This window comes from Dermochelys coriacea, chromosome 4, assembly GCF_009764565.3.
Source record: "Dermochelys coriacea isolate rDerCor1 chromosome 4, rDerCor1.pri.v4, whole genome shotgun sequence".
NCBI classification, from domain to species: domain Eukaryota; kingdom Metazoa; phylum Chordata; order Testudines; family Dermochelyidae; genus Dermochelys; species Dermochelys coriacea.
Window position 1 is genome coordinate 76,839,549 of NC_050071.1, and position 26,949 is coordinate 76,866,497.

Genomic DNA, 26,949 nt, shown 5'->3' on the forward strand with positions numbered 1-26,949 from the left:
GATGTTGGATTGTTATTGGCAACTATGTAGCCTGCAGAGCTGAATATGTTATAAAAGTAAAACCTGCATTTTTTTGGTACTCAGATCCAGATAAGTAATTATTAACTAAAATGAATCACAAACTTCTGAGGAAGACAACTTACAGGAGTAAAAACTGGAGTTTGATTAAGAGGCTTGTTTATAAGATCTTATTCTCTTGGAAATTAAGAGTTTGTCTACATGGTGTAGCATGCTAACTAACATGCTGCACTCTCACTAACCTGAGTAGACTTGCTGGTGTGCTCTAAAAGATACCTAGTTTGTGTTAATGCAGTCCTAACATAGTCCTGCTAAGACTATGTTAATGTAAACTAAGTACCTTTTAGAGCAGCGGTTCTCAAACTGGGGGTTTAAACCCCTGAGGGGGTCATGAGGTTATTACATGGGGGGTCGCGAGCTGTCAGCCTCCACCCCAAACCCTGCTTTGCCTCCAGCATTTATAATGGTGTTAAATATATAAAAAAGTATTTTTAATTTATTCCCTTGATATTATCATTATTTCTATTAGCAACTGCCAACTGCTCCACCACTAAAAGCAAACAAATATTGAGACAAATTAATGTTGTGAATAGCTATGCTCATGAAGTGGACCATTAATATGCTGAAAACTGGAGTAACCTATTATCATTTGGCCAGCTGCAATAAAGGCGACCACAATGCAAGAAGCTTCACATTTTCCCATCAATGTTCTCAATAGTGAACTCAAGTATTTACAATATGTAAGAGAATTCCATTATTTCAATCTGCATGCCAACTCACTCTTGGACATAGTTTCAGGACAGACTATGTACTATGTGAGGATATACCAGACTGTAATTAGTAGGGTTAAAGATAAGAGTTCTGATCATCCATCAAAAGATTATGATGGAGCACTACCCACAGTTTCGCTGGTAGCTCTCCAAAGTTGAAACTGTAGAGCAGGGGTTGGCAACCGGTGGCATGCGAGCCGATTTTTACTGGCACGCTGCTGCCAGCCGGGGTCTTGGCCGCCGGCTCCACTCAGCCCACTGCCTGCCTGGGTGAAAGGAACCCCAGGCCAGCAGCGGGCTGAGCGGGCCGGCGGCCAGGACCTGGCTGGCAGGGGGCCGGGCGGCTGGTATCCCAGGCCAGCAGCAGGCTGAGTGGGACCGATGGCTGGGACCCCGGTGCTGGTCTGGGGTTCCGCCGGCTCCTGCCAACTGGGGTCCCAGCCTCCAGCCCCACTCAGCCTGCTGCTGGCTGGGGGTTCCGGCGGTCAGCCCCTTGCCAGCCGCGTTACATAATAATAATTAATTAGTAGTTGCGTATTCTGAAAAAAAATATTCCTGAAATATGTCTCTTTGGTCAAAAACAAACCAAAATTAGGACTTTTAGCTTAATATGAAAAACTACACTGAAATATTTTACTTTAAATAACATGATAACCCTATGTACTGTATAACTATTTACATGATTCTGCAACTAAAGGAAATTTGGTTGAGATTTGAAGGTAAAAACTCGAACAGGTTTATCATAAGAAAAATTCAATCCTGGTTTTAGACAACATTTAGTTTTATACTCAACTCAGTTGTTGCATTTTTGACAACTCGGATGTTTCATGATGGAAGTTAATATTTAAACACATCTCATCTCTTATTACTGTTTATAATGTCCCTCATATTGCTAAGAAACCTTCTTTTTTGGCAACTGTTTAAGAATTACTAGTAATAAAATTCTGCGCAAACAGAAGTAAGCTACAGTCTAAATATTTAGTAACAGGTCACAGAAATTACTTCAACTAATTATACATTTAAAGCAGTTCTTGAAAAAAAATCATTTCCATAGACCATGAAATGACAGCAATTGTGTTTCAAGGCAAATGTTGACCTTTATTCCTAAACAAATGTCTGAACATAATAGGGCATGAATTCTGAACTGTTAAACAATCCTTGTAGAGTTTACAGATCTGAACTGTAATATTAATTAGAAGACCACCTACCTTGTGACATTGCCTATTCTAACAAATATTTCAACTATAAACATTATTCACCAATAGAGAAAAATCTCATAAAAAGCTAGAGAACAAGTTAATGGTCCAGTTATAACACTGAATTCATTAACAAAACAGTTGCTTTAAATAATTCCAAGCATGATTTTTCACAAATGATAATTGAGATTGGAAATGTAAAGACTTATTAAAAACTCGAGTTTCTATGGATATTCCAGTAAAAAATGTTACTTTCTGATTCTTTTTTGATACAAATGCCCAAGATTGAGTCTACTTGCTAAAAGTCTTATTAAAAAAAATCTCTATTGTGTTCTTCAGAAGCACACTGGACTGAATAACAAATCATATGACTATACCATTGATACCTCAACTTTTTACTTTTGACTCTGAAGATTCCATTAAGAAACAAAAAGCTAGAAAAGCTTTCGTATTTGTGTTGTCAAAAATTGGGATCTTACCCAAACACTTTATAAAAAGCTTCTTCATTAGTTTAAAGTAGGTACAATTAAAAGATAATTTGAATGTAGACAGAATGTGGTGGACACAGACAGCAGGGTATTTGCCAACCTGAAGTAGTGTCTAGTTTTCCTTGGTTAAAAACAAAACAACACTTTGGGGGGGGGAGGGTAATTTGGCCTGCCTTAAAGTGTTATGATCAGGAACATTATTTGGATCTCCTTTGACTTTGTAAATCTACCATCTGTTGCAAAGAAATTAAACAAAAAATAAGGACCACTGTTTATAGATTGACCCTACAATATTTTTGCTTTGATGCTGCAAAGACAGCCGGTCAGCAGAGGAAAAACACAAGTTAACTATCGAACCATAATCCAAAAACTAGACTAAAGCAGATGACAAGAAGAAAGTGAATAATATAAACTACGTACTGAAGCAAAGAAAAAAAAAAGTAAAGTTTTCCATATACAGTGGCACAATAGGAAAAGAAGTTTTAATTTCAAGCATCTAAGGAGAATATTGATAATGAAGGGAGCACAAAACAAAAGAAGAAGAAATTTGATTAAAGGCAAATTATTAAATGTAACTAATTGCATTAAACTAATGTTCTAAGAATATTTAAAAATAGTGGAAAAGTCTGAGTTGGAAAGATATATTTCAATTCTTCTCTTGGTTGTCTGATTAGTCCAGGGGAGGGCAAACTTTTTGGACCGAGGGCCACATCTGGGTATGGAAATTGTATGGCGGGCCATGAATGCTCACAAAATTGGGTGTTGGGGTGTGTGAGGGGGGTACGGGCTCCAGCTGGGGGTGCAAGCTCTGGGCTGGGGCAGGGGTTTGGGGTACAGGGGAGTTGAGGGCTCCGGCTGGAGGTGTGGGCTCTGGAGTAGGGCTGGGGATGAGGGGCTGGGGGTGCAGAAGGTTGCTCCAGGCTGGGATGGAGAGGTTCAGAGGGCAGGAGGGGGATCAGGGCTGGGGAAGGGGTTAGAATATGGGAGGGGGTCAGGGGTGCTGGCTCTGGGCAGCCCTTACCTCAAGCAGTTCCCAGAGACAGTGGCATGTCCCCCCTGCGGCTCCTAAGTGGAGGCGCAGCCAGCTGACTGCATGCTGCCCTATCAACAGGCGCCGTCCCTGCAGCTCCCATTGGCCACAGTTGCCGGTCAATGGGAGTGGCGGGGGCAGCACTTTGGGCAGGGCAGTGCGTGGAACCCCCTGGCTTCCCCTGTGTGTAGGAGCCGGAGGGGGGACATGATGCTACTTCCAGGAGCCGTGCGGAGTGGGACAAGCCCCCGACCCTGCTCCCCGGCAGGAGTGCCAGAGTGGAGCGAGCCCTGGATTCTGCTGCCTCGTGGGAGCTTGAGGGCCAGATTAAAATGTCTGGAGGGTCGGATTCAGCCCCCAGGCTGTAGTTTGCCTACCCCTGGATTAGTCTACATCATCTGTACACATTCAGAGGGTCAATCAGTGGTTCATACTATGCACCTGCACAGAGAAGTAAGTGGATTTAAAGCACCATCCCACTCTCTTTGTGTAGGCTATCCACATTGCATGTCACAGCGTGAAAGAGACAGAAGCTGCCATGGGGCTGCTATCCCCTTTCTGCACATGTGGACGAGAACCTTGGCTGCCTCCCCAATATACCACAATACAGCTTAGCCGGTACAAAGAAAGAAATAACTTGTGCCACGTAAAGGGCTGGCACAACTTATTGGACCCAAAGGGAGACTTCTGGAGCAAGGGCGATCCAGGGATAAAATTGTGACTCAAAGTCACAATTTGGTTTGTACAACTATATCATAGAATCATAGAATCATAGAATATCAGGGTTGGAAGGGACCCCAGAAGGTCATCTAGTCCAACCCCCTGCTCAAAGCAGGACCAAGTCCCAGTTAAATCATCCCAGCCAGGGCTTTGTCAAGCCTGACCTTAAAAACCTCTAAGGAAGGAGATTCTACCACCTCCCTAGGTAACGCATTCCAGTGTTTCACCACCCTCTTAGTGAAAAAGTTTTTCCTAATATCCAATCTAAACCTCCCCCATTGCAACTTGAGACCATTACTCCTCGTTCTGTCATCTGCTACCATTGAGAACAGTCTAGAGCCATCCTCTTTGAAACCCCCTTTCAGGTAGTTGAAAGCAGCTATCAAATCCCCCCTCATTCTTCTCTTCTGCAGACTAAACAATCCCAGCTCCCTCAGCCTCTCCTCATAAGTCATGTGCTCTAGACCCCTAATCATTTTCGTTGCCCTTCGTTGTACTCTTTCCAATTTATCCACATCCTTCCTGTAGTGTGGGGCCCAAAACTGGACACAGTACTCCAGATGAGGCCTCACCAGTGTCGAATAGAGGGGAACGATCACGTCCCTCGATCTGCTCGCTATGCCCCTACTTATACATCCCAAAATGCCATTGGCCTTCTTGGCAACAAGGGCACACTGCTGACTCATATCCAGCTTCTCGTCCACTGTCACCCCTAGGTCCTTTTCCGCAGAACTGCTGCCGAGCCATTCGGTCCCTAGTCTGTAGCGGTGCATTGGATTCTTCCATCCTAAGTGCAGGACCCTGCACTTATCCTTATTGAACCTCATTAGATTTCTTTTGGCCCAATCCTCCAATTTGTCTAGGTCCTTCTGTATCCTATCCCTCCCCTCCAGCGTATCTACCACTCCTCCCAGTTTAGTATCATCCGCAAATTTGCTGAGAGTGCAATACACACCATCCTCCAGATCATTTATGAAGATATTGAACAAAACGGGCCCCAGGACCGACCCCTGGGGCACTCCACTTGACACCGGCTGCCAACTAGACATGGAGCCATTGATCACTACCCGTTGAGCCCGACAATCTAGCCAGCTTTCTACCCACCTTATAGTGCATTCATCCAGCCCATACTTCCTTAACTTGCTGACAAGAATGCTGTGGGAGACCGTGTCAAAAGCTTTGCTAAAGTCAAGAAACAATACATCCACTGCTTTCCCTTCATCCACAGAACCAGTAATCTCATCATAAAAGGCGATTAGATTAGTCAGGCATGACCTTCCCTTGGTGAATCCATGCTGACTGTTCCTGATCACTTTCCTCTCCTCTAAGTGCTTCAGGATTGATTCTTTGAGGACCTGCTCCATGATTTTTCCAGGGACTGAGGTGAGGCTGACCGGCCTGTAGTTCCCAGGATCCTCCTTCTTCCCTTTTTTAAAGATGGGCACTACATTAGCCTTTTTCCAGTCATCCGGGACTTCCCCCGTTCGCCACGAGTTTTCAAAGATAATGGCCAAGGGCTCTGCAATCACAGCCGCCAATTCCTTCAGCACTCTCGGATGCAATTCGTCCGGCCCCATGGACTTGTGCATATGCTGCACCTTACTCAGAACTCATGGTAACTCCACAAGCTAGCCCATATTTAGCATTCATTACTATAATGTTAATTTTTAAAAAGTGACTTGGGAAAAGTGACTAGGGCATCAGTGGTATCAGATATAAGATGACTTTCTGCTGACTAGAAGCCAGGAGAGGTTGTGAATGGAATTTCCACTATTAGGGAATCTTTGGCTCCTGAGCTACACTGGCAGAACCCAGGGCTGAATCTAGTCCATCATCATTTTTGTATCTATTTTGTTGAAGTTTTTAATGATAAATTATCAAAGCACTTTGTTTTGATAAAGTCAAGGCACTTTGCTTCCACTTTATTGGTTCAACAATTGTAGTACATCTTACTATGATGGGTTTTGAGCAGCCTGTAATAATTTGTTACTATTATATATTATATCTATTTGTCTGATTGTTGAAAGGATGTTACTGTAGGCATATACTGAGTTAACTTATCAGAGGGTTGTCAGGAAATGCACCCAGAAAGAAGGGTGGCTCTTGCTGTGCATTTCCTAGCAAACACTTAAGACACAACTCAAGAGCCTTCTGTTTTGAAGAGCCACATCCAAGATTATGCTGAGATCCCCAAAGTGGTTTAACTAGGCACAGAACAATAAGACTGGATAAACAGGGTCAGAGAATGGGAACCCAGACGCTAAAGGCTGATGTTTTAGAGCAAGTTAGACCTATTGAGAGGATGGTTAGACTCCAAATAAGATAGACTTGTGTGTAAGCCTTTTGTTGTGTTCAAAAGCTTTTCTTTTATGTCATGCTTTGTTCGTGCTGTTACGATTAAACAATATTTTGTTTTAAGAAGGTTGTCTTGTGATTCACCACTGGTCACAAGCTCCCAATGGGAAGAACTGCAGGTATCTAAACACAGTTGGCCCTGTTGGGATGAGCCTGGTTAGTACACTCGCTGCTGTATCTTAGCACCTGGTCTAAGAAAGGGAGAATGGCAGGTTTCTAGGAAAGTAAAGGCACGAACATGAGCCCTGTAATTGTGACATATACATTATAAAAATTGAAACAAAGCTCTTCAACCTTAATTAAATGAAGTACTTCAACCTTATCAAAATGAAGCACTGTGATAAGATTGTTTAGATATTTCTGAAACAAAATTGGTCAGAAATTTCATTTTGAGGGGAATCTCAAAAGTTTGACTTTTTGTTCAGATTTGTGACAAAATGAAATTTTGAAATGTTAGCATTTTGCATGGAATGGAAATTTTGAGTTTTAACAATGTCAGTAATAGAGCTGGTCAAGGGCTGCAGGATTGTGCCCCAAAAGCCGGGCTTTTCTAATTTTAAAAAAAGTGATCTTTACTTATCCCTTAAAGGAAACCAGAAGTGATTACCAGTATTTATAACAATTTAGGACTAGAACATGACTGTCCCTTATACACATGCACAAAAAGAGTGGTAGAGGCATTGTTTTGTCTTTATGTTTTAGTGGAATTATTTGTGCATAAAATTAAGCACATTCATAAACCTTTGTAGGACTACAGTCCTGCAAACAATTACTCATGGTGTCTATTTACTCCCGTGAAGAGTCCCTTTGAAATAAATGAGGCTACATGTGGCAGTAACAATTTGCAGGACTGGGCCATAAAACCCAATCTCGATTAATGTGGTTGACTCTAGTATTTCTGTTACTGAGACCTGTAATTTCACTCACACTTCCTAGCAGAATGTCCAGTCTGATAATGTCAATTTTAATATAGTGAATGCTGCTCCCATTGGAATAGATGACATAATAAAAGACTTTCACTTTTCTGGTAAAGTAAATTAGATTTTATTTTAAAGTAAAATGTATCACTTGTTTTCAACTTTATTATTTTAATAGATGTGAATAGGATTGGGGAGGAGAGACAAATAAGCAATATAAACAGATGAACCTTGACCAGTTTTTATACGCATCAAATATTGTAGCTTTGATTCTAAAATTGCTTCAGAAAATAGAGTTATGAAAGCAGTCATTCACATAGCTCTAGAAATTCATACCATATGCTATTACTTTTTTGTGTTCACTTACCTGAAATATTTTTCAAGACTGGTGAGATCACACAAGCCTACATACCAGTCCTCTACAATAAGATCCATCATTGACTGCCATTTTTGGAAAATCAAGCTGTTAGGACCAAATCTTACTGTTCTTTCTCTGTATGCAAAACATCCATTAATTTCCACTAAACTCCTGTTTATTTCAGTGGGACTTTTGCCTGAGTAAGAACTGAGCAAAGAATATAGAATTTGATATTAGTCAATAAGAGTCAGATTTTAAAATGCCTCAATATATGTGACTGCAATTATTTGCATTTGACATTTGAATTATTTAGATATTTAACTACACAATTTGCAGGCACAATTAGTTATTTCACTGTCTCAGTGACAATGATTGTATCTTAAACAAATGTGCCAACAGGTTTTGTGGATGGATTTATTTACAGGGACAATCAAAGGCTCAGTTAAAGCCAGGCTGAAATTTGGTCCTAATGGCCCAACTCTGCATTCCTTTTCCACTCAAAACTTCCACTGACTAAAATAGAATTTTTTTGTATTTGACTTATGATAATTTTTTTAAATGTTGCCTTTATACACCATTATATGTAGGATGTGGAAGTCCCTAAGTTGACTATCTGGATGTTTTATTATTAGCCCCAAACATAATGTTAAGCTTTCTAATTACTTCAATCTCAAAAAGAGTCTTAGAACAACTTTTAAAGTCTCTCTCTGCCATACATTCATATGGGACTTTCTTTTCCTGTTCCCTAATCTACATTATAGGACTGTTAAAAATGATAGCATATTATTTAACTAGTAACTTTCTTTTTTTAATGTAAGCCATTTTATTTTTGCTTTTAACAATTTAATTTTTAAGAACATAAGAGCAGCCATACTGAGTCAGACCAAAGGTCCATCTACCCAGTATCCTGTCTTCCAGCAGTGGCCAATGCCAGATGCCCCAGAGGGAATGAACAGAACAGGTAATTATCAAGTGATCCATTCCCTTTCGCTCATTCCCACCTTCTGGTAAACAGAGGCCAGGGAAACCATCCCTGACCATCCTGGCTAGTAGCCATTCACGGACCTAACTTCCATGAATTTATCATGAATTAGTTCTTTTTTGAACTCTATTAGAGTCTTGGCTTTCACAACATCCTCTGGCAAAGAGTTCCATAGATTGACTGTGTTGTGTGAAGAAATACTTCCTTCTGTTTGTTTTAAACCTGCTGCCTCTTAATTTCATTTGGTGACCTCTAGTTCTTGTGTTATGACAAAGAGTAAATAACACTTCCTTATTTACGTTCTCCACACCAGTCATGATTTTATAGCCCTCTATCGTATCTCCCCTTAGTCGTCTCTTTTCCAAGATGAAAAGTCCCAGTCTTATTAATCTCTTCTCATATGAAAGCCGTTCCATACCCCTATCATTTTTGTTGCCCTTTTCTGAACCTTTTCCAATTCCAATATATCTTTTTTGAGATGAGGTGACCACATCTGCACGCAGTATTCAAGATACGGGCATAACACGGATTTATATATTGGCAATATGATATTTTCTGCCTTATCATCTGTCCCTTTCTTAAAATGCCCAACATTCTGTTTGTTTTTTTGACTGCCGCTGCACATTCAGTGGATGTTTTCAGAGAACTATCCATAATGACTCCATGATCTCTTTCTTTTCACGATCTCTTTCTTTCTTAACAGCTAATTTAGAGCCCATCATTTTATATGTATAGTGGGGATTATGTTTTCCAATGTGCATTACTTTGCATTTATCAATATTTAATTTAATCTGCCATTTTGTTGCCCAGTCACCTAGTTTTGGGAGATCCTTTTGCAGCTCTTCGCAGTCAGCCTATGACTTAACTATCTTGAGTAGTTTTGTATCATCTGCAAATTTTGCCACCTCACTGTTTTCCAGATCATTTATGAATATGTTGAGTAGGATTGGGCCCAATACAGATCCCTGGGGGACACCACTATTTACCTCTCTCCATTCTGAAAACTGATAGGAAATAAAGGATGGGAATAAACTATCTTTTAACCAGCTATCAATCCATGAGAGGACTTTCCCTCTTATCCCATGACAGCTAACTTTGCTTAAGACCCTTGGTTGAGGAACCTTTTCAAAGGCTTTCTGAAAATCTAAGTACACTATATCCACTGGATCCCCCCTCTCCACATGATTGTTGAGCCTCTCAAAGAATTTTAGTAGATTGGTGAGGAACGATTTCTCTTTACAAAAACTATGTTGACGCTTTTCCTAACAAATTATCTTCATCTATGTGTCTGACAATTTTGTTCTTTACTATAGTTTCAACCAGTTTGCCTGGTACTGAAGTCAGGCTTACCAGCCTGTAATTGCTGGGATCACCTCTGGAGCCCTTTTTAAAAATAGGCATCACATTAGCTATCCTCCAGTCATTTGGTACAGAAGTTGATTTAAATGATAGGTTACAAACTACAGTTAGTAGTTCTGCAATTTCACATTTGAATTTCACCATCTGGTCCTGGTGACTTATTACTGTTTAGTTTATCAATTTGTTCCAAAACCTCCACTAATGACACCTCAATCTGGACAGTTCCTCAGATTTCTCACCTAAAAAGAACGTCTCAGGTTTGGGAATCTCCCTCATATCCTCAGCCGTGAAGACCGATGCAAAGAGTTTGTTTAGTTTCTCCACAATGGCCTTATCGTCCTTGAGTGCTCCTTTCAAAACTTATCATCCAGTGGCCCCCACTGGTTGTTTAGCAGGCTTCCTGCTTCTGATGTACTTAAAATTGTTTGTGCTTTTACTTTTTGAGTCTTTGGCTAGCTGTTCTTCAAATTCTTTTTTGGCCTTCCTAATTATATTTTTACATTTCATTTGCCAGAGTTTATGCTCCTTTCTATTTTCTTCATTGGGATTTATCTTCTTCCTTTTTGTTTCTTTTACTTTGTTGTTTAGCCACGGAGGCACTTCTTTGTTTCTCTTACTATGTTTTTTAATTTGGGGTACACATTTAAGTTCAACCTCTATTATGGGGTCTTTAAAAACTTTCCATGCAGTTTGCAGAGATTTCACTTTTGGCACTTTTTTCTTTAAAATTAACTGTAATAATTAATATGTACTTTTGGTTTCCATGCAATTTTTCTTTAATTTATCTCGTGAAAATTTCAGCTCCAGATCAAAGCAGCCTGGAGATTCCTGGATGACGTGGCCTACCATATGAGCTGTGATACCTGTAAAATTCTTCGATCATCACTCAGGTCCATTTTGTCTGGTACCTTGTGCTAGATTCACAAAGGGACCTACCCGTCTACCACTTTTGGTGCCTACATTCCAGATTTAGTTACCACGGATATTCACAAAACCCCTGCTGTCAAACTCTGTAAACTCCTAAATTCACCTAGCACTTACATTTTCACAGTAGAAGTTCCCTAAGCTTATGTTTCGGCCTATGGGCATGAACACTGCTGCCTCCCTCTAGATGTCCAGACGTCTAAGTCCCAGTCTGAGTCATGATTCGGAGAAAGATAGGCATTCCTCCACCTAACTCACCTGTAAGGCCCAATCTGGTAGGTGTGCTCCAAGCGCATCTAACTCCACACAAAACAGGAGGGGCTAGGGGAAATCTCTCTTATAACTTTTAGCCAAGTGGCTAGTGTATTCACCTGGGATGCAGGAGATCTCGAGATCAAGTCCCCCTTGTTACTGATAAGGAGAAAGGATTTGAATAGGGATCTGCCACCTGTCAGGCGAGTGCTCTAACCATTGGGCTATAGGATAGTCTATAGTGGGTCTCTCTCCATCTCTCCTGTTGAAGCTGTTCCACCTTGGATAAATAATTAGAGTAACTAGAGCAGGTGGACTGAATCCTGGGTGAGTGCTCTAGCCCAGTGGTTCTCAACTGGGGATCCGCAGCGTCCTGGGGGTCTGTGAGCCCGTTCAGTGGGGCTGCTGCACCCGACAGCTGAAACCCAGTGCCACGAGCCCCAGCGCTGAAGCCGGGAGCGGTGCGGGGCTGAAGACAATGTCCCCTCCCCTCCTGCCCTTCGAAGCCAGGAGCAGCGCAAGGCTGAAGGCAGCATCCCTCCTCACCCCCCTCTGAAGCTGGGAGCAGCGCAGGGCTGAAGGTGGCATCCTCCGAAGCCAGGAATGGCAGGGGTCTGAAACTGGCAAACCTGCCCCCGCCAAGCCAGGAGCAGCGGAGGTACTGAAGCCAGGAGCCCGAGTGCCACCCTCCCCCCACTGCTGAAGCTGGGAGTTGCACTGGGAGCTCCCCCCACCAGTACACAGCCCCTAGCTACCCGCTGCCTGCGCCCTCAGCTACTCCCCTCCCTGCACCCTGAGCTACACCCCTCACTGCACACAGCCCCAGCTACCCCTCCCTGCACCCTGAGCGGTTTTCAAACTTTTTGAACCGAGTCCCCCCTTTGAGTTATATTTTTTGGTTGCATCCCCCCACAGCCCAGACAGGCTGGGTGGCCACCTGAGTGAGTCAGGGGGTGGAGGTGGCACTCCCTCTCTGGATCCGTTGTGCGGAAGTGGCTTGAGCCCTGCCAGCTCTTGCCCCCACCAAAATAAAAGTAAAACCCAAGGGTTATCCCCCTAGCCAGGAGCCCTGAGTCCCCCCCACTGCCCCCACTGGGCCCTGGAGTTTTTATAGCATGTTGAGGGAGGCCTCAGCAAGAAAAAGATTGAGAACCCCTGCTCTAGTCAACAGGCTACAGTCACTCTTATACTTGCTCACTCACTCACTCTCTCTCTCTGACCCAATGACTCTAATTATTTTTCCAAAGTGGAACAGCTTCAAAGACTTTGTGAATTGCAGTGATTTTCTGAGCACCAAAGTCCCTTTATGAATCTGGGCTGATGCGTGGGGAAGGAAAGCAGGGACAACTGTACCAGGGCCCTGAGCTCGGGTGGAGGGACACCAAAATATCCCAAATAAAGCGAAATGAGAAAGGGTAGGGCCCCAGTGACCATGATATACCAGGGCCCAAAATTTCTTTCAATGAGCCTGGCCCCTTGTGCCTCTATGATCCATTTTCAGTAAAGCTGGTCAAGAAGTTTGTGATGAAACAAGTTTTCATTGGAAAGTGCCGATTTGTTGAAACAGAGATGTTCTCGAAAACATACAGGTTTTGATGAAGTTCCAGCAAAAAAAAAACAGGCGAGGTTCAGTCAGAAACCTGCCTGGTTTCCTGCTAGCTCACTTGATGGGCTGCTGGGGAGCGAGGGCTTCCAGGGTCTGCCACTCTGGGACAGCTCTGCCAGGCAGACTCCCCCAGGGGCCATGACTACAGGACCATTGAAACTACATCGAAGTTGGGGATTCCAGGGCTTCCAGTATCCATAGCTCCAGGGCAATCCTGAATGGGCCTTAATTATTTTTTCTGCTGGGTGATATGGAAGAGAGTGTTAACAGGTGAAATAATTTACAGTAAGAAAGTTAGCCTTTTGCTATTGCAAGGATTTAAAAGCAAAATACCAGAAATGTAATGAAAATTGGCCTGGTGAAAAAGCTGATCATCATCAACTCTCAGACTTTCTCAGCTCCCATGTGCCTCTCATCCTCTATCAGCTCTCTAATATCCACACTTACGGAATGTTATTAATATCTTAGATAGAATATTAAAACACTATGGTATGAATGTAAATGAAAATAATGAAAAGCAATGTAATTACAGACCATAGAAGCTTGAAAACTGATTTTCAAAAGTGAAAATGTGATTGTTTAAAAATATATTTTTTACCACCACAAAATTAGCTTGATTTTATAGAAAATTATCTAAGTTAGACAAGCATACTTTATCTGTACAATGTAGTATTTTTAAAAAGTTATATTAAAAACGTAGATCAGTAAAACTGCTCTCTAACTATAAATTGCTTTAAATCATCATTTCAAAGTTAGTGCACCATATCATGACTTACCCTGTTTCTGTAACATGATCCATTCACGCACACCCGATCTCATACAGAGTGCAACTGTACAAGTGTTCCCCTGCTAAAGAACACACTTGCAGGGTGCTGGCCTTAAATATTACATCAGTTCATACGGAAAGAGTTTTGTGAATGACTCAGTCATTTATCAAGAGAAAAGATTTACAGCTGAATACTGATTAGGATTTTTATCTTTTGAGATCCTAAAACTGTAAAATGCTTTTATGAACAAGATCTCTTCAAATGTGATTTTGCATGTTATATATTATAAAAAGCAGCAGAGAAATATCATATTCAGTTGACCATAATCTATCAATAGATAAAAGTATACTATTCCTATCTTTCTCTCTGTGGAGTACATGTATCTCAGTATGCTAGAATGTCTGTGCACTCTATTAAGTACTCTGCTGGTTTGTTTGTTTTGGCAGTGTGAAAATATGGCTGTGAAAAATGTTTCCATATCCATGCTTCAGGCATTAAGATAGTATTCAAATAGTGATCAGACATGCTGATATCAATCTACATGAGATAGCACTGCTCAATAAATTTAAACCACAGAGCTCAAAAGAGGCATCCTGATTACAAAAAAGAAATCATGACAGAAAAAGATTTTATCCTTTATTTGCATCATATGCAGAATTTCTCTTTTGAGGGTTTATTGATTTCATTTTTCTCAGTTTATTTTTTAAGCAATTTTTGAATTGTATGTAGTTGTCCAACACTTGGTCATTTTCAGGGCTTTCTCAAACAGCACTACATTAGGCATACTAGAGAACCTTTAGTGCACACCAAGCAGGGTCTATGCAGACCACTTAATGTGCAACATAATAGTGAATTTCAGAAATCCTCTTCCCCTCACCCCTAAATCCACATTATTCTGCATGGAGACAAGGCGTTAGCTACAAGTAACCATCTTCCGGTTTTTCAGGTGTTTTCCGGATAAACACTAATTTCACTGTTTTTCCCTATGGGGGTGTTTTATCAGAGTTTATCAGTGAAAACAAAAAATCAGAAGTCCTAATCATATGGCAATTTAAACAGCAGGTGAATGGACTTTGACAATAGCCCACAGTGGGCTTTTTATTTTCTTTAGTAAATATTTACTAGGAAATCTACCAATGAGACACGTCTCCAGTCTCCCTCGTACCACTGATGGATTAAAACCAACTATTACCTACACATGAACTGTATAAGGATGAAAGAAAAGGAGTACTTGTGGCACCTTAGAGACTAACAAATTTATTTGAGCATAAGCTTTTGTGAGCTACAGCTCACTTCATCGGTAAATTTGTTAGTCTCTAAGGTGCCACAAGTACTCCTTTTCTTTTTGTGAATACAGACTAACACGGCTGCTACTCTGAATCCTGTATAAGGATGGTGATGATTGGCTAAACATGATCTCTGATATCACAATGGCCCCACTTAAGAACTATCTGAGCCACTGACCTGACCCTTTATTGTAGTATATATAATCATAAAATAGATGCAACAATCAGTAACTTAATTACTACCTAATTTCTACAAATATAGCCTTATGTGCAAAATTTCAAAGGATTTTAACTATATGGGAATTTTGATGAATCTGCGGTTATCCATTAATAAAATCATTTCGAGAAAAGAAATGACTCATCCAAGACAGTCATTTTAAAATAAATTTTAAGACAAACTAATTAATTGATTTACTTGTAAATCCAGAGAAAATTCATTCTGTACTCAAACAGTGTTACCATTTAGAGGATACTACATTTTAAAAACATAACAAAGAGTCTGAATCCCTGCTTTGCCTTTTAACTACAAAATGAAACTCAAAATTAAATATGCAGCCACAACCAACATTATTGGCATATTTTAAACAACAGTAGACTAGGAAAAGAATATCCTTAAGGTCAACTGTGCAACCTACTGCTGGTGAGCACTTATTCATATGAGTATTCCCACAACGCTACCCTTGTAAATAATCAACAAGAATAATGGTTCCTTATTAATATGGCCCTCAGTCTGTGCTAACTAATTTTGTCCTAGCAAGAATTAATCTACTCCAGGCTTTGTTAGGGGATAGAGGACTTTGTTTGATGGGCAAAAATAATCTTTTTTGTTGATCAAAGCTTTAATTTTTTTATTATTTAGCAAAAATTTACATAATGACGGAAAAAGGTTAATTTGACAATGTGATGGTATTTTCCCTGGCATTTCGACAAGATTTGTCAAGAAGAATAAGAAAAGAATTAAAAGCAGCTGAAATAAGTAAACCTTGAATTGATACACTATAAGAAATATATTTGTTTCTTTTAAAGATGTCATCAATTGATTGAAGATACTGAAGCTGACATACCATCTTGATTTTTAAGTTAACTGAAGTCTGAAAATGTGCCTATGCGAATAATGTTTTATCACTCTTATGTAACAGGTTTTATGGCATTTCAGAGCTGTGCAATCTTGTTAACACACTATTATCCTGAGCATATTCCTACATTTTTCTAATGAGAAGAAAAAGTAAATTCCAAAATGCATCCATGTGTGCTACAGCCAAAGGATTTAAATCTCTTATTTTAAAGAATTCAGGTCCTTCTTCAGTTGATTGGTGAATGACACCAATATTAAAGCTTTGATAAGAAATATGATATACTCTGAAATGACCAACACATATATAAGGCAGCCTCCAGTGAGATAGTATGGAACGTTTTAAAAGAGGGTGCATTTTGGTTCATAAAGTCCCCATTCACAGGTTCACAGAGTCCACTTAAATCATTGGGAGTTATGCAGCTAGAACTATACTGTTTTAAAGTTACATCTTTATTGATTTAAATTTGAAAGCTAGTCATTTTTTTGAGAAATAAAATACATTTGACTAGAACAGATACACATCTTAAGCCCAGAAGAGCATTCTTGACTAGGGTCTTACATTTGCTAAACAAGTATTATGGAAGTTAGCTCTGTCCTACAGAACCATGGTGTAAATTGTTATTACTCAACTGGACTATGGCATTTTATACCTGCTGAGGATCTGCCCTTGACGTTTAAAATTATTCTATTTCCATCTGGACTTAAACTCAGCCTGTTTTTCAGACTAGATTTTCAAGTAAGATGAGATCTCCTTAGATACAAGCAAAGCATGTCATGAAACACTGAGAGAGCAGTTTACTGCACCCTCATTTAATTGACTTAAACCACAATATTGCCTTACATTTACTTTAATTTTAATATTTTTTTCACAAGAACTGAATCAATTGAAAGTACAATAGATCTTTCAAATGCACACACTCTACAAAAGAAATGGATGTCTCTCACCACCTTTTTAGACAAGATGTGATAGGAGAATTTGGGATAGATGCAAGACCATGAGGTTCATCCATCATCTCATTTGAAAACAAGTGAGGGAGGCCATACCACTGAGGCACACGCTTTAGGTGTCCTATAGAGCTCTGAGTTGCAACATGGATATTGTGTCAGTGCAGCACTGACACAATATTTATTAGACTGGAGAATAATCTACACAATTGAATTTATAATAGTAGTTTTTTAAGAGCAACATTAAACTAGGACTACATTTCACCACCACACCAGGTCACTAAAGATATACAAAAGCTGAGGGTGAAAAATTGCTCCTTTGAAAAGTACACATATTTAGCATTGCACATTCTGTAATCTGCTATAGTTATGGGTTTACTGTCAGGGACACTGTTGAATCATAAGTATGACTCATCCTGTGTTCATCGCAAACTAGCCCACTTTTTGATTTTGAAGTAAGGGTCAACTGTAATATGCGGGGAGGGTTGAGGCACTGGGAAATATAATTTCCATTACAACAGTCTCTGAACCATAACTTCCAGTTCTTTCTATAATTCTTTATTGTCAAAATTTTGAAACCCGGGTGTCTGTTGTGAGACACCTAAACAACAACAACAACAACCTGTTTTTCAAAGGTGCAGGAATCACTGGGAGTGGCAAGTTCTTAGCACCTCTTAATATCTTGTAGTTAGCATATATGGATACTTGCTGCACAAATGGAAAATTAGACTCTCCAGTGTGCGACTGTGATAACCCGGAGCAGACCATGGAATATATAACAATTCAATGCCCAATTCACAAATATGAAGGAGGCATCACAGTGATGCACTCTGCGACTCCTGATATAATTATCTGGCTTAACCATTTCCATGTAAAATTATAGTTGTTGCTCTACATCAGCCATACAAAGAAGAAAAGAAGAAGAAGAAAAAAGGAATGGAAATAAGAGCTTAAGTCCCTACCACAGTTTTATTTTGAGTCTTGAGATATTTGATGTTTTTATTTAAGTCCTGGATCCTGAGGTCAAGTGATTACATGAGAATCTCATCTTGAATATATTTCTAGACCTTGTGGTTGCAATCAAAAGCTTGAAAATGGGAACCCTGAAGAAGCAAAAACCAGAAAGCAAATACAAAGAATCTAACATTTATTATTTTTAAGCCAATCTCATTTTTTTTAGGCATGGCTCCTAATTTTTTATCACTTGAAGTTAGTAATACCGCATTAAGGACCCAGAATTGAAAACTTTGCCTCAAATGTTTTGGAAACAAAAATCTCCTGAACACATTGAAATATGTTAGAGAGGTCAAACTGAGTAACCTCTACAGGGGTGGGAGGGATAAAGACTTTGCAGGGGACCATAATTGTGATATAGTCTTATATGTGGTACAGCTGTACCACATATGCCATTTAGTGCAATCTGCTGTATTTCAATAACAGACAAAGGTAAAGAGAGGGAGCTCTTTATGTGGCAAGGATCCTCCTTGCCAAGGATACCTTACAATATCCTGGAAGGTGGATGAACGCCATCAGATACAATGAAATCATCACTTCTAAACAATCTGAAAAACAACACTGGTTTTGCACAGCACATACAGAGGTTTTTAAGTAGGGACACAGCATGTGAGCAGAGTCTCTCTTCTATGTCTCTCTCCTTGTTTTCCCCGAGTGCACATGTTCCTCCTCTCTCACAAGCAGTCCCTATTCCATGTTTTCTCCATTCTTGAATATTCCCTTTCATCTCTTCCCCCCCCACCCCCATGTTTTTTCCTGCTTTCCCCCATCCTGGTTCTCAATTCCAAGATCACTTTTTCTTTCTCATACTCTCTCTCTCTCTCTCTCTCTCTCTCTCTCAGGGACTCCACTTTCTTCATTCCCCTGTTGAGGCCCGGAGACAAGGATTTTTCCTTTCCACGTTCATCCTTTCTTGTATGTATCCATGCACACCAGAACTACAGCAAAATCATACTAAAAAGTATCAGTCCCACAGCCTTGTCTCTGGGATGACAGCTTGAAATGTGTGACTGTCTTACCAGTAGAAACAGTAAGGCTAGAGCCAAGTGCATAACTCCATTTCATGACAAATTTTGAGGCTTTGAATTTTGTTTGTATTACACATTGGAACAAAATCAATACCTTTCAGAGTTTTTATGGAAAAGTGTATGTGTGTGTCCGTCCATCCTTCTAACCCAAAAACCTCCCTGAAGAAAGTTTTGTGGAAACCTGTATGTTTCTGTGATACATTTCAGCTTTGACAAAACAGCATATTTCACTGAACCTCATTTTTATAAAAACATTCCTATTAGCTCTAACCAGGGCTGCCTTTATGGCTTTAATTTTTGGTGTCAGTCAAAAGATTCTCCCCCTCTGGTATCCTTATGAATTTAGATAAGCTATCATTTTAGAGTGACGGCTTTATTTTGGAGTTCTTCCCAAAATTTGTCCAGTTGCTGGTAGCACTTCTCTGTCTCTCAACCAAATGTCTCTCTTTTCCCTACAAATTTCTCTCTTCCCTTTCAACCTTTGTTTCCACATCTTACCATCATCAGGATTAGGGAAGTAACAGTCAACACATTCATGCCTGCGATCTGGCCCAGAAGCACTTTCCTGGTCACAGGATCAGTTTCAAACTACTACTGCTGCTTCAGAGCACAGGTGGACCCAAGCTGATAATTAACTGTAAAGACTTGGTTTTCCAGCCTACAAAATGTTTAGTCACTTGTGCTTTGATAAACTAAATTGGTAAACGTTTTAATATGTGGTAGCATTTCAATTACTATTACAATACTTTAAAATCTACTGTTATTTTGTTTAATTTCAGTGTGAGACACAAAGTCACAATGAAAGAAAAGGAGTACTTGTGGCACCTTAGAGACTAACAAATTTATTAGAGCATAAGCTTTCGTGAGCTACAGCTCACTTCATCGGATGCATGAAATGCATCCAATCCGATGAAGTGAGCTGTAGCTCACGAAAGCTTATGCTCTAATAAATTTGTTAGTCTCTAAGGTGCCACAAGTACTCCTTTTCTTTTTGCGAATACAGACTAACACGGCTGCTACTCTGAAAAAAGTCACAATGGAGAGACAGCATGAGACCTGCTTTTACCAAGACAAGCTTTGCAGCTTCATGCATTAGAATTCATAGGCAGTGTTTGCAAGCAGGCAGGTGACAGAGGAATTAACAGTTCACTGTTTAGGTGTCTTTGTAAATATGGATGTAGCCTCTGACAATCTGGGCGCTTCCAGGGTGTAGTTCCCACAGAGAGCAGCACAGAGGCAGAGACTCTGCCTCAGCAGTGCTGGAGGGGGACGCATCTAGTCTGTGGGGACTACGGTGACTAGCAACTGTAAAAAATCGGGACAGGGGGTTGGGGGTAATAGGCACCAATATAAAACAAAGCCCCAAATATCGGGACTGTCCCTATAAAAGCAGGACATCTGGTCACCCTAGTGGGGGCTGAACCAGGACTTAGACTTGGATTTACAGTCTTGGTATGTCAAGGTGATAAACAGAAGGCCCCACAAAGCCTTCACTGAGCTGTCTCTCCTCATCCCTCCCGAGCGGAGTCTAAGAGACCACGAGACCAGAGGGAGAGAGCCTGCTGGGAATGAGGCTTGCATATTGCTCCAGTTGGTTAAAAAAAAAAGTGGGTAAACTAAGCTAAACTAAATTCCATATTCCCCAAATGAGAATTGGGAAAACTCCATTTACTCACTTTTACCCTCGACTATACTACTGGGTTGATCTCTGCAGCTTTGGGAGGAGCAGCTGTTTTGACACTCTCTATGGCAGAACAGGAGGAGCAGCAATTTTTTCCCAGTCAAGAGGGGGCCTGACACTGATCCAGAGCCCCCTGCTCCTCTACAGACAGTCCAAGCTCCAAAAAACTGGCACACATGGGGGCTGAAAACTAGTAGAAACCTAGGCCCCCTCCACTGCAAGCCAGGGCTTGATTCTGCTGTGGACACCATCCAGCTGGATGCGAGAGCTGTCATCTCTAGACCAAGCTGCCTGTCCTACATCCTGACCTCCAGTTCCACTCTGATTAGCTCTGTGTGAGGACAGTGACAGATGTGAGTCCTGGGAAGTGTGAGGAATTCAAAAGACTATACTGAGATGTGCCAGACAAACGTGAATTTTTGGGACAATAAGTGTTAAGTGGCGGAATCCCTGGGGAGTGGGTAAATAGTAAATGCAAATTCCACAACTCTCGTTATGCAAAAAAATAAAAATCAACCCCGAGGAAAGGGACCTTAACTGGTTATTATTACCTGTCCATAGAAACTGAAGATCAAAGGCTCAAGCCATATAAAGAAATGGCTGAACTATCCAGTTTGGGTTCCGGTTTCTAATCTGAAAATTGACATGGATTTGTACCAATGGGACAAACCCAATTGCAAGGTTTGAAAGTCTGATACCTACCAGAACCCTAGATTGGAGTTGGGGTGACCTCTGGTAAGCTTCCAGCATGCATGTAGGTTATTTTATTGTTTTTATAGGTCTTCTCTGTAATGCTTTTACCCTAAGAATAAATGTAGCTTACTTTTTGAAGGCTGGTTGCTAACTGGTGTACACTATTAGAGCCCCTGGACAGAGGTTAACCACAGGTAGTGGATCCCGGTCACACCTGCTGAGGAGAGTTAGGTGCAGCGGGACAGTAAACCTAAACCCCTGGTCTGGAACGGGAGAGAGATACAGGTCTCTGCCTGGAGAGGTGACAGCTAAGAATGGAACCCTTAAGGGGGTGCCCTCAAGGAAGACGTGGGGGAAGGAGGTGAGGGGAAGTTGCAGTTAACTCTTGAGATTGTGACAGGGACTCTGAGGAGAGGTGAGAGTTTCTTATTATATTGATTTTGTTGTGGGCTATCAGTTGTTGCAAGATTGGTTGGGGCCTTGTTTAGTTAACATCCCTGAGACCTCTGCCTGTTCCCCTATACTTTTATTTTATCCCTCTCTTGCCCAAGGAATAAACTTTATTTTTATGTGGTTGCTGTAGCAGTTTGGTAATATCCAAATGATAATCGGGTTGTTAGTCCTTTGTACACCCGGTCACTAACTGGAACACTGGTCGCTCTGAGCACAGGTCTCATTGGTCCTAAAGGGGATCAGGGAGGAGAAAGGAACAAGGGACTCCATCACCCTCAGGGATCAGAGGTACTCTTGGAGAGGAAGTGGAAGATACTTATTCAGGTTGATCTATTACATTTCAGTAGTTAATAGTATTAGCTACTAAGTGACAAGACCGCACAATAATATTGTTTGAAAAAATATGTTGAATACCCTTCTGTGAATCACTGATGCTGTAATATCCTCTCTGTGCATGTCTAGCAAAGGAAATAGCAAAGGAAAGTTATGTGGCCTCTCAGGGTTTGTTTACACAGGGATAAAAGATCTGTGGCCACGGCTGCCCTGGGCTCAAGCTGCGGGGCTAAAAATCACTGCACACACATTCAGGATCGGGCTGGATTCCAAGCTCTTGGACCCTCCACCCTCACAATGTCCCAAAGCTCAGGCTCCAGCCCAAGCCAGAACACCTACAAAGCAATTTCTCAGCCGCAGACCCTGAGCCCCCATAAGCTTGGGGTTTTTATCCCTGTTTGGACGTAGCCTCATACATAGCTGCTGCTTCTTCACATGGTATAATACAATCCAGAACAATCCTGCCAATGCTTATGCACATGCCTAACTTTAAGCATTAGATTCATGTGCTTAAAGTTAAGCACATCCATGGTAGCAGGCTTGGGGTCCAGGCTGGCTCTATTTTTTTAATGTGTGTTTTAGCATACAAATCATTCCATTATTGAGTTATCATGAATCCCTCTTTCAATATTCAAATACTAGGTCATACATATCACACTGAACATTACAATAAGACTATCAGAATATTAGGACAAAATTTCTAACAATGAGATCTACTGACCTGTAACCTCCCTAGAGAAGTGACAAAAGCTCCCTTGCTGGAGGCATTTGGGGACCAGAAAACACAGGAACAATTCTGCACTGTCAGTTGTTGTGAATATAATTCTATTGATTTTAACAGAATATGACAATTTGTAGCAGCTGAGATCTGGTCCTCCAATTCGAGTTCTGCTCTGACTTTGTCCTGTGCAATTCTGTTGACATCAATGGGATTACATGGGGTGTAAATTTGATCCAGAGGCCACTGTAGCCTAAGAGGTATTTACATCATAGTAATTTATAAATAAATAATGTCTAATGAAGTGCTGTAAAGCACTTGGCGCATTGTTTCATAAGGTCTTTCAATGGTTTTGAGGGCAAAACCCACAGGCACATTTCCGGCAAACCACAAATTTGGAAATGCAACAATGAAGCTTTAGCTCACTTCCAGAGGTTGTGAATTGCCTATATCTCTGCCTTGTCACCAGTAGTGTAGTCTTTTAAAATGAGCAAAAAGATGTATTCTATTTGAAAAAATAATATCAGTAGCTAACGGAGACAGTGTACTATGCTTGAACACTCAGTTTAAGCTAACCATGTTCCCTCAAATCCAATAATATTTTAACTGCTTATTTCTAGGAACTTCAAAACACACTCTACCAGCTACAAAAGAAAGAGCATTCATTTACTTCTCCATATTTAAAAGAAAAAATGTTCAGTGTAAACTTAAAGAACCGGGAAGGGAGCAATATTTAAATAAATCATTAAATCTCCACATTTTCAGGCAAAGACAACCTTTCATTACACAAAGCCTGTGTTTTGTATATTCTTTGCTGCCCATAGTTGATTCTGCAGTTGAGACTTCAGTGGGACTACTCGTGTGTAAAGATAAGGCAATAAGCATTTACAGGATCGGGGCCTAACCTTATTGAAGTGCTGTATTAAGTAAATTGCAGTAAAGTAATTTGGATGCATGAACAGAGCAGTCTTGTCTTCATGAACAGCAATGTGTACGGTTTTGTAGTATGCATAAAAAAACTAGTTCAAGAAGCAGATTAAGATATAAATGTGTACAAGAGTTTGCCAGCAACAGCATCTTATCCTAACTAAGCGTAAAACCACTGTGAGAATTCCAAAACAACCACGAAAAAAAATATTGAAGGTCACCATGCACCAGTTGTTCATTTGGAGGAACAAAAAAGGCAGATACCAGATGTTGATAAATTCTCACTTACTGAATTTATTAACCAGATGCGGAAATATGCTTGTTGCACTGCATGACCATGCATACTGAACAAGTGGTTCAACTCTGCTTTACTTTCCCTCCATATTACATAATCCATGATGTTACATCATGCAAATACATAACAAGGTTTTGGATCCTGTTAAGCCATGCATGAAATTTAACAGCATAGTTATTTAGGTACTGAAAGTGAAAAGATAATAAGGAAATGAGATACGTTTAAGGGCTAAACAAGACAGATATAAATCATGATTATGAGATGGAAATGTTTCTAGCATGCAGTTCATTAGATTTATAAGCTATTACCATCATATCACTGCTTTTCTGTGCTAGAAACAAAAATTCCTTATTTGAGAGCTGGAGTCAAACAAGGAGCCCTGAAAGCAGGGAGAGAGCAGAAAGAAAGAACAAATTCGTCTTTGATCCATTCAACTGAGTTAAATACTGATAACAACATAGTAGAAGTTGCTGTACTTGCCATATCTGCAGTCTATCTCAGTAGCAGGTGTAGTGTGAAGTCATGAATAAAGAACCTTAAAAGTATAGAAATTATGCATTTCTAAACTGGGAACATAAATAAGCAAATATTTACTTATATTAGCTCAAATAAAGCCAATGATACTGTGTCAGACTGTAGTAAACTTTGGCACCATATAATTATTATGATGCGTCAATGTGGACATAATCCATATATTTTTATTACATCATAATAATTGTTAAAAAAAGTTCTCTAATCAAAAAGACACAGGCTGTAATCCTGCTAGCACTGAAATTATCATTTTAGAAAGAAATTGTTATAAATCTACCTTGGATTCCTATAATAATAATAATAAAAAAACTTGTTAGGCCAGTTTTTCAGATTGATGCAAATTAGTGTGGCTCCAGATCTGGCCTACTTTCTTTTGATCAGCTGAACCAATTTATATACCAGAAATACATCCATCTCTACCTTTAAACTGTATTTCCTTTTTCTAATTATGGAGTTCTAAACTAGTTACAGGGAAAATAGCCATGTTATAACAGAATATTTGTCTTTACTAATAATAGTAGTAATTGATGAATGTAATGTTGAACATTGCAGATATAATAATGATAATAAACTCCAATCTGTGAATAACTGCAGGTGCTACTCATACATAGTATGAGTTTATAGCTAAACTTAACCTACTACAATTTGAATAAAGAGGAAAAACAATACTTTACCATGGATTAACGTCAAATTTATTTTTTAAAACAGAGCACAAAATGTACACACTGAAATAACATTAAGTACTTGACATAATACCATAAAAAATGAGGAAGATCTATAAACTGTGTGATTGTTTAGTCGTTTGAAATGGAAATATGCATATAGTAGGAAAGGTAGTGTTGTGATTAAGGTGCTAACCTGGGACTCACAAGACTCATGTTATATCCATGGATCTGCCTCAGTCATCTTATGTGATTTTAGGGAATCAGCTAACCTCTCTATACCTTAATACCCCCATCTGTAAAATGGGAGTAATGCTTTCCTAACTCTCAGTTGTTTAATATGGTCAGATATTATGGTGATGAGTAGAGCTGATGGAAATTTGGAATTTCCGTCCTGTGAGAAATTCTGATGTTTCAACATCTCTTCTTGTCGTGAACTGGGATGAGAAGTTGCAATTTTTCATGAAGCAGATTTCAATTCAGAAATGGCAAAAAGTTTTGTTTAGACCTTTTTGATGGAAATTAAACATTTTTATATCCCCAAAATCAAAAGCTTTTTTTTCAGTTTGCTAAACTGACCCCAAATGCTTTCTTTAGAATCAGTTCATCATTAAACTGCATTTCCCAATTGTGGCACATTGACTCATAACAGTTATAGTTTAAGAGCCTGATACCCCAACTCTCTCCTATGCACCAGACTCCCATTTTCCCTGATGCACCACACAGCTTGGTCAGAGGGAACTTCATGTTGCATTCTGGGAGATGTAGTTCTCCAAACAACCAACACATAAAAAAGCATGGGGGTCCGAACTAGAAATCCCATTAGGCAACAACATTCTAATAGAGAAGTGTGATTTAATGTTTTGTGGAAATGATTAGAAGCAAAACGTTTGCCAATTCAACAAACAAAATATTCTGATTTGGATCAAAATGACCCTAAATAAAATATATCTTTTTGATTTTCCAGAGAGAAACATTTAGCAACATTTAAATTTTCCTGCATAAGATTTTGATTTTGCTACCTGCATTTTCTGTCAGAAAATCATTCTGATGGAAAATCCCAAACTAGCTCTAGTGATGAGTGCCAGAGGGAAACCTAGGCATATCGAATAAAGTGTCCCAGAGCTAGCTATACTTCTGACCCTTTCTCTGGTCCCTCTGAGTGCATCTGCACAGGAGTAGACCTTGTGTCCTTACCTTTTATTGGATGGAGTCTTGTAATTCTCCTATTCTTAGACTGGGTCCAAGGCTCTAGTACCCTTTATGTCAACTTGTGCTTGCCCAGCAGATCTGACTGGGTATGATACTGTGATACTTCCCCATCAGGGCTTTTGACAAACAGTGAATACAGTGACCCAAAACAGCCTTTTAAAACAAAGTATCGTTTAATCTTAACAGTAGGGGAAAAAAGATAATTTAAGAGAAAAGGTTTTTTTTTATAATACTAATAATAGGTCCTCATGCTTGACTATTGTACACCAGAACCCAAACCTGTGGGAATCTTGATCTCAATCTATTCCCCTTAAGTCTTTCAGACAGCTGTCCTTGAGAAAACGCTTTTCAATC

At 40.0% G+C, this 26,949-nt stretch overlaps 1 protein-coding gene and 1 long non-coding RNA gene across 5 annotated transcripts in view; both read right to left on the bottom strand.

Annotated features, from left to right (window-relative positions):
- VEGFC (vascular endothelial growth factor C) overlaps window positions 1-26,949 on the bottom strand; it is a 137,199-nt gene that overhangs the window by 65,909 nt on the left and 44,341 nt on the right. Inside the window, exon 2 of one of the 4 annotated variants that reach the window (XM_043513473.1) lies at window positions 22,972-23,164. The exons of the other annotated variants lie outside the window; for them this stretch is intronic. Within the exon in view, the coding sequence (XP_043369408.1) occupies window positions 22,972-23,164 (193 nt within the window). The remainder of the gene's footprint in view (window positions 1-22,971; window positions 23,165-26,949) is intronic. 4 annotated transcript variants of the gene reach the window in all.
- On the bottom strand, window positions 15,152-22,961 carry LOC122459940. The gene is made up of 3 exons (XR_006280928.1): window positions 21,502-22,961; window positions 20,163-20,165; window positions 15,152-18,770 (listed from the first exon to the last, which is right to left on the bottom strand). It is a non-coding gene; the product is annotated as an uncharacterized LOC122459940 (long non-coding RNA).